Here is a 9,179-nt window from a genome sequence, read left to right on the forward strand (position 1 = left end):
ACAGTGCATGTATACACATTGAAAATAAATATTATTGTTATAGTTTATTAAGTATAGTTTACAAAATGTTATTGTACTTAAAGGTAACACTTTATTTCGATAGTCCACTTTAGACATTTTACTAATTATAAGTAACTTTGCAACTACTTATCAACTACCAATCTTTAGTGAATTAGTAGACTGTCTGCTTAATATCTACTAACACTTTATTGTGATGATATCTCAACAGACATTCAACTGTCTATTAGTGTCTTTGCAGGTGCATGTCAACTTATTCCACTAACCCAAACCTCTTCCCTAACCCCAACCCTTACAGTCTACTAATACACTAATGACAGTTAGTTGACGTATAGTTGCAAATTATTGAAAGTTAGTTGACATGTAGTTGCAAAGTTATTTATAGTTAGTAGAATGTCTAAAGTGGACTATCAAAATAAAGTGTAACCTACTTGGTAAAAAAACTCCACTCCACTATTTCACAAAGCATTACAAGATTTGAAAACACTTTCATAGTGCCATTATACAGTTCAAACAGACAACTGAGCAGATAATAAAAAAATATTTTACATTCTTTGCTTACATAAAACATGATATTATGTTGTTAAATTTACTGTGTATGTTAGTTTGGTAAAAGACTGACACAATCTTAATGGTCTTACCTTATGTGAGCAGGTTGTGCTATTTGACAGCTGCTCTGTGAAAAATACCTTTTATACTCCAGTGATGTCATTTAGTCCATGCAAATGCACGCAGACAAATTATTTAATTATTACTATACAGGAAGAAATTTTTTTAGATGTTATATAATGCATGCATTTTATCTGTGATTAAATATATATATATATATATATATATATATATATATATATATATATATCTGCAGTAATAATTGTGCTGCATCAAGGTAGCTTTAATATAACATTATTTTCTAAAGCAATTTTTAAGCAACATTAATTATATAAAAAGCATCAAGAAAACATCAGTTCACAGTTTTATATAAAACATATGGCCAAAGATAAAATATATAGAAAATGTTTTAAAAATGAAATCAGATTTAAAAAATATTTTAATATCAGAAAAAGTGCACTCAAGGCTTTTGTAGGCTCTTGGTGTGACTCTTGCTTGTTTCAACATAATAGGCCGTTGGCACCATATACTGTAGTGCAACACAAAAACACTTCCATGTGTTATGTAACATTTATGTTTTACAGTAAATATATGTGTTTTGTTTAATACAGTACATTTGTATATTATAGCCTGCTAATTTGTATAAAAGTACACTGTGTGATAGTAGGACAGACATAATACATTATATATTAATATTATTTTTGTTGATAAGATGTGCCATCTTATGTTATCTGATTTACTCTGTATGATAGTTTTCAAACACAGTTGCGAAGCTGTTTTAGACTTAGTGTCCAAACAACCCTTTGCGATGGCCCAAAAGGTATTTAGACAATTAAAATGCATAAAATAACATTTAAAAACAAGCACTCTATTTCAACCCAGCGTTGGGAAAATATTGAATCGAACACACTGATGGCTTAAAGTTTCCCAATACCGGGTTGTTGTTACCCAACTATGGGTTATAATAACCCAGCAATTGGGTTGAAAAAACATCATTTTTTAAGAGTAAGCATTTCTTTAGGTCAGAACTTACTTTACCCCATGGTTAACCACTGTTGCAGTGACTTTCAGTCATCTGATGTCAATGTGATTTATAGTGCTTTAGAGATCAGGTCATACAGGTAGTTTTTCACATTACCTCTGGATGTGTTTTACTAATGTTTGGGATGAGATCTGTTTGTGCTCATAATAGTCCAGTGAAGTACTTATTTGCACTGTGTTGTATTTAAAAGTAAAAGGAAGGTCAGGGAAAGAGTTTGGTGTGATGATCAGAGCTGTGTTGGATCAGAAAAGGCCTCAAAGTTTTATCTTTTCATGGCTGTTGCTGCTTTTGTATTTTCTCACACTGAAGACATCAGCTGGGTGTAAACTGTGTTGCTGTTGTTATTTAATTTATAAGTTCAATATATGTTATACCAAACAAAAATGAAAGGCAATCCCTTATCTGATTATAAAGACAGGACATCATACAGTGTCGGATTAAACAACTGTAAAAAGAATAGAAAATAGAAATACGTAAAATAAATCAAATTTTATATGGACATAATGGATAAACAGAATATAATATATTGCCAAATATAAAAAAATAACTATTCTCTGATTTAAATCTATATCTACAGTATATAGTGAAAATGTAACATGTATGACTTTTTTTGCTGTAATAATGCATTGTATTACAGTACAATTTATAGTTTGTGGTACAAAAAATGTCAGTACCCCTGCTTCAATGTATTAGATTGCTGTCAATCGTTGTACATAATATGATTGTATTGCCCAAAAAATGATAGGACAGTTTATCTTAATGTCTACAGTGCTCTAAATACTGGACATTTCAAGATCCACCACTAATTTTAGCATTAAAGGGGACATATGATGACAATCTGTCTTTTCTATGTTTAAGTGGTATAATTGGGTCCCCAGTGCTTCTATCAACTTAGAAAATGTGTTAAAAATCAACCCAGTAACTCTGCAAGCATGAAAAAAATTGATAATTGAAATCTAGCTCTCCTTGCAATGTTGGAAGCGGTTAATATGGCCCTTAATCTGCACTATCCAACCATTTAGCACAGAGATCAGCTTATTTGCATTTAAAAGGACACAGTCACACCCAAAAACGACACATTTTTGCTCACACCTACAAAGTGGCAATTTTAACATCCTATAAAATGATCTACTGTATATGGTATGTTGAGCTAAAACTTTTACATACGTACTCTGGGGAAACCAAAGATTTTTTTTACACTTAAAAAAAGTCTTGTGAAATTTCCCCCTTAAAACAGACTGATTTATTCAATGTACATTAATAAGAAATTGTTATATTAATAAAATTACATGCAACTTATTTGATTGGAACACATGGATACATGAAACACACTTCTTAACTACTGAGGTAACCCATTTGTCCAGGAAAAGATAGTGCTAATGTCAGGCATCACAAGATATTCAGAATACGCATTCTGGCGAATCTAAATAACAGCGTTTGGAAATGTTTGCGAATTACATCTTTTCACATACAACTCTAAATTTAGATCCGCAGTCTTTATCAGACAACTTGAACACACCATTCACCTTCTCAATGGCACCACAATACTGAGACATCTGATGTTCTGGTTGAAATCCTCCTTTCCAGTTGGTCCAGGATTCCACAAAACTCCCATTGGCCCAAATCCAAAGGCCAGAAGTGAATTTATATCTTAGTCCAATCCACACTGGACCAGGAATCTTCTGTCTTTGTAATTCTCGCTCCGTTTCTATCTGATCATTCTGTGACTCGATTCGCAGTAGTCCAGAAGCATTGCTATTGCAGTAATTCTGTGCATCTTCCCAAGACATTTCATCAGAGCTCACATGAATGAAGCTTTCTGACAAAGAAACATACAAATCTAGAATTAGGTAAATGTTTTAAAGCTACATAAAATTTAAAACCAGGAGTGAATTGAAATTTGACGCATACATGCAAAGTATTGTCTCCACTTACTGTAGCACAGAGCATTGTAGGAACCGGATATTGACCCTTGTATCCATGTTTTGTTTGAATTATTTATAGTAATTAATGTCTGCTTTTCCTGATCAGGTGTTCTTGAATAATTTCTGTAGGAAGATTGTGCACCATCAGGCCATTCAATGTTATCATACAGGAGGCCAATCCAGAAATTAAATTCACTGTCTTTTATAATGCTCTTTACGCTCTCATTTTCTCTCTCATTTCTGATACTGACTAAATCATTGTGATTCTTTCTGCAGTACAGTTGAGCTTCAGTCCAGTTTTTGTTTTGAAGGATTAAGATGTATTTGTCTGATGCCTGGCCAACACCTGTACAAATGGAGGAGTATGCAGCTAATTTAGTTTAATTATGATTTTTAGATTTGTAGACAAAAGCAGATGGTACATAATTACCTTCTACATAACAAATGAAGTATATTTTGGTACTGTATGGAAGAAGTTCCCATGATCCATTAGCACTGAACGCAGCTCCGCATATTCCACCACAAGTCCCATTTAACTGAATGAATGTAACGTCATCACCATTTGACCATTTGCTGGTGTAATTTGTCTTAACTGTGTGGGCACCAATCAAGGCACTTCGAGGACTTATATTACTGTTTCTGATCAATGTATACAGCTCTGTATTGTCTTCTTCATCATAAACTGTGACCAAGTCAGTGTAGTTTTGCATTTTGCAAATAATTCGAGGTGTACTTGTGTTCGTTCCATTCCTAGGTATTAAATACACTGTAAAAAAAAAACGTTTTTTTACAGGTAATATTCTGTATATTTTTACAGAATTTTCCAATTTTTTCATTAAACAGTAAAATGCTTTTGTTTTACAGATATTTTCTGTTATTTAAAGATTTACCATTAAAATGACAGTATTTCCTTGTAATTAACAATCACATCAAAATTATGTTTTTTAAAGGCAATTCATACTATTTTTACAGATCAAAAATGTATTTTCACAGACATTTGCCGTTAATTTTCACAAACATTTGCCGTTAATTTTCACAGACATTTGCCGTTAATTTTCAGACATTTGCCGTTAATTTCCACAGAAATTTGCCGTTAATTTCCACAGACATTTGCCGTTAATTTTTACAGACATTTGCCGTTAATATTCAGACATTTGCCGTTAATTTCCACAGACATTTGCCGTTAATTTTCACAGAAATTTGCCGTTAATTTCCAGACATTTGCCGTTAATTTCCACAGACATTTGCCGTTAATTTCCACAGACATTTGCCGTTAATTTTTACAGACATTTGCCGTTAATTTTCAGACATTTGCCGTTAATTTTCAGACATTTGCCGTTAATTTCCACAGAAATTTGCCGTTCATTTTTACAGATTAAAAAATTATTTTTACAGAAAATTTCTGTAAATGTTTTATTGATTATTTTTCTGTAGAAATGTAAGTAAAATTACACAAATCAGTAAATTTATAGTGTTTAAAATGTATCCCTCTTCAGCATTGAAACTTTTAGGGTTTTGCTCTTGCTGCAAAGTAAGACCACGTCCACTGTTAACTCACATTCCACCTCAATCTCTAACTGGTGAACATTGTTCAGCAATACTACAACATGACTTCATCAAATCCACTTCTTTGGTTTTGTGCTGCTTGTAGCTATACAACTTGACTAAGAAATGTTTTTGGAGCTGCAACTTGTGTCATGGTAGCCTAAACTGTAAAAAAAAATTACTGTAATTTTTTTTAACTGCTGTGATAAATCATTTAATGTAATGTAAACTAAAACACTTAAAATAACAGAAAATCACAGATGTAGCCAAATGCATTTATTGTTCAATAGTCCAAAACTTTCCAATGCATTAAGATAATAAGTATTAGTTTCCAAAACTCTCCAATACAATGCAGATCACAAAATAAGGCTTTAGCCTTGGAAATACAACAACGAATACCACTAAGCACTGCAGCATTTAATTAACCACAAAGGAACACATTACTACATAGTGACCAAACTTCAGTCATAAATTTACAGTTTAAACAAACACACAAGAAATAGTTTTAACTGTACCTACCTTTAAATTGCTTATCTATGAAGATAAACTTTTAAATTAAACACAAACTTGAAAATCTTGTCAGAGTCTCTTCTTCAATTCCATTGGAATTAACTGGCAAGCCATTCAAAGTCCATTAGTTTTCGTAGCAGTGTTCATACATTTGGGTTCATTCCATGCCTTTATTTGTCTCACATTCCAGCAGCAAATTTTTTATCCAGTTTCCGGACTGATGCCCACAACTTCTCTGTTAAAAAAAACACAACCAGAAGATCTTATTATAAAAAATCAGCATATACTAAAACAATAAAATAAAATTGGTGAACTTGATGCACAGTACAAATGTATTTTACCATCCACGAACAAATGTCTTAAATTTGAATATATAAAATTCAGAATTTAAATTAATGTGTATTGATTTATACAAATAGAGACATGTATGTGAATAAAAATGCAAAAACTGAGATGTGCATTTGTGGTTCAGGTGACACGCCTGCATTTATCCCGTTCTGTTTATTTGGATTTTGAGACTCATTTCCCCATGTAAAGCATTATATGAGCCAAATATAAACAACTATCGATGAATAAACCAAACAAATGCATTTCATTTTTGTGTCCGTAAAATTCAATATTCAAATGAATGTGCATAGATTTGTACAAACAGAGACATTTGTGAATTTCAGTGATTATATTTTGTATCATTATATCACAATTTGTGCATGCAAAAATGCTGATGTGCATTTGTGAATCAGGTGATGCATGTAAATTCACATGTTTGGTTCATTCAAATTTTGCGACTTTTGTTGCGTGGTTTGTATTTAACCAAACAGGATGAATGCATGTACATCGCCTAATTCACAAATGCACATTGAAGTTTTTGCATACACAAATTGTAATAAACTAATAAAAAATATAATCACTGAAATTCACAAATATCACAATTTGTGCATGCAAAAACAAAACCACCAATGTGCATTTGTGAACCAGGCAATGCATGTGCATTCATCCTGTTTGATGCACATAATTAAATTCCAACACAAAATGAAACGCATTTGTTTGGTTCATTCATTGATAGTTGTTTGTATTTGGCTCATAAAATGCTTTAAACGGCAAAATGAAAATCTCAAAATCCAAATGAACAGAACGGGATAAATGTAGGCGTGTCACCTGATCCACAAATTCACATCTCCTTTTTTGCATGGGCAAATTATGATATATATAAATACAAAACAAAAAAAATTAAACATTTTATTCACATACATGTCTCCATTTGTACAAATCAATACACATTCATTTAAATTCTGAATTTCATATATTCCAATCTTATGGCATTTGTTCGTGTATGGTAAAATACAGTTGTAACGTGCATCAAGTTCGCCGGGAAATGTCCATGTATTTGTTATTTTGACTAATTTCAACCCATAATGCAGTGGTGGTAGTGTCATAGTTATTAGTATCTGCTCTAGAGTTTGGTGTGAAACATGACAGGGATTTATAGATAAACAGTGCATAATCACTGTCTATGTGTCAACTCATGATAAAGCCAGTGACGGCCGGTGACTTCTTTTTCGAGGGCACATAATGCAAAGCTCGTCACAACATGTATTTAGCTCTTCATGTGTGTTGCTCGCCATTTCAAAATATGTGTTTAGCGCGTCATGTAAATGTATGTGCATCACGCAAGATGTCAAAATACAAGCCTGCTGCAGACACGTCTAAATGGTTTATGATAAAAGAGATGCTCGCGTTTGCCAGATACTGGCTTAATCTCATGTGTGATGTGTTAAGTGAGTGTCTTGGGAGTATTTTGTGAACGTGAGCGTCACTTATCATAAACCCTTTCGATGCGTGTTCAGCAGGCACTCATTTTGACAATACACATGATGCACATGGTTCACATGACGCAACAAACACATATTTTGAATTTGCTCCCCTGAAAAAAGAAGTCACTAACTAAAAAACTTAACCTAGAAGTCAAAAAAACTTGCAAGTATACAATAGATATTGGTTAAGAGTTTATGCTCTGAATTACCTCTGAATAAACTCAAGTGTGCATGCAGCTTGATTGTGATATGTGTCAGATATGCCCCAAATGCCTCTAAACATGGGCCCAGGATAACTTTCTCTTCAGATGACAACATCCATTTGGTTGAGGTCATCAATTCACCTATATAAAGTAAACTTGGATTAATAATGGTTGTGACAGTATGGTTCATGGCATGCACTGCAAAGAAGAGCTTAGTAATTCTGTCTTTTTTCCAGTCTAAATATATTCAAATTCTTAAATCAAGAAAGAAATTTTGTCTAGCTTCAATCTAAATTAAGTGAATAAAAAATAATTTAAAATTATCTTTTTTGGATTATTCGACTATACAAAGAGTAAATTTACTTATTTACTTAAGCTCTTTATTGCAGTGTAGGTACCTTGTGTGAACCAAAAAATACAGATAACACTAGAAAATAAAAAAAACATTAATGATTACAAAAGAAAGCAAAAAATAGTTTGTATTCATTGTATCCAAATTACCTTGGATGATCAGTGAGAGGTGAATCCGATAATCCTCATTCCATGTCAGCTGCAGTTGCTGCTACCTAAAAAAAAAAAAAATTAAACTATATTTCATACAAACAGGACATAAAAAAGAAATAGCATCAATTAGAAGGACTAAGTATTAATTATTTTTCTTATTTTCGAAGTGAATGGGGCTCATTAAAGATTGGGTTACAAACATTCCTCAAAATATCTTCCTCCGTGTTTAAGATGTCATGAATATGAAGTGAAATGCATTTAACATACTATCTTGTATTACATAAATGTATTTAAGTAAACTTGTACTCATCTTTCATACAAAGATGGGTTCAAATGTATTACAAGTGGTACCTAAATACATTTTTAAATTACATTTTAGCATATTTCATATGTACTAAGGAACAAAAAATGTAGGCTATATTAAGTACAAAATTAGTACATGACAAAAGAGCACTTTGAGTAGATTATAGGATTGTACTTGTCTTTGATCAAAGTACGACTTCATGAGGCGAGGCGCTGCAAGAAACGACAAGTGGATGACATCAGAGTAACGCGAGAGCGATAGGAATCAGCCTCTTCCGCAACATTTCTCGCGGTACTCTGATGTCATCTTTGTCAGTTCATGCGGCGCTGCGTAAAGTTGAGTACACAAAAAACTCGAAGCAGGATAATTTATCTCTTACTTCTCAGCCTGAGAAATACAAGGTTTGGCGTGTGAGCGTGTGAACTGACACTGCATGAAAAGTGGGATTTTCGTCCCCGTAAGCGCCTGTAGGCTCCCGAAAATCTCCCGAATTTTCGGCAGCTTTCCTCAATTTACCAGCAGCGAGCTTCGCGTTTGTCTGTGTCACAAATTGTCATAAACGAACCAAGACGTAGGTGGAGAGCCCCGCGCGGGTGCGATGCCTCTAATTAGCATATGAATAGCAGCGAAACCTCTGCCGGCCAGTTAGAGTGTCTCTGGCCTAATTAGCATGTGAATAGCAGCAAAACTAGAGTAACGGCCCACTTG

At 33.2% G+C, this 9,179-nt stretch overlaps 1 protein-coding gene and 1 long non-coding RNA gene across 2 annotated transcripts; both read right to left on the bottom strand.

Moving 5' to 3' along the window:
- Positions 1–3,123: 3,123 nt before the first annotated feature.
- On the bottom strand, positions 3,124–4,304 carry LOC135749862 (macrophage mannose receptor 1-like). The gene is made up of 3 exons (XM_065268540.2): positions 4,025–4,304; positions 3,605–3,940; positions 3,124–3,488 (listed from the first exon to the last, which is right to left on the bottom strand). Exons 1-3 carry the CDS (start codon positions 4,302–4,304, stop codon positions 3,124–3,126), a joined length of 981 nt encoding a protein of 326 aa, XP_065124612.1.
- A 60-nt stretch (positions 4,305–4,364) lies between these two features.
- On the bottom strand, positions 4,365–8,806 carry LOC135749878 (uncharacterized). Its single transcript, XR_012337759.1, has 3 exons — positions 8,165–8,806; positions 7,670–7,804; positions 4,365–5,884 (listed from the first exon to the last, which is right to left on the bottom strand). It is a non-coding gene; the product is annotated as an uncharacterized lncRNA (long non-coding RNA).
- Between the last annotated feature and the right edge of the window lie 373 nt (positions 8,807–9,179).

This window comes from Paramisgurnus dabryanus, chromosome 1, assembly GCF_030506205.2.
Source record: "Paramisgurnus dabryanus chromosome 1, PD_genome_1.1, whole genome shotgun sequence".
NCBI lineage: Eukaryota > Metazoa > Chordata > Actinopteri > Cypriniformes > Cobitidae > Paramisgurnus > Paramisgurnus dabryanus.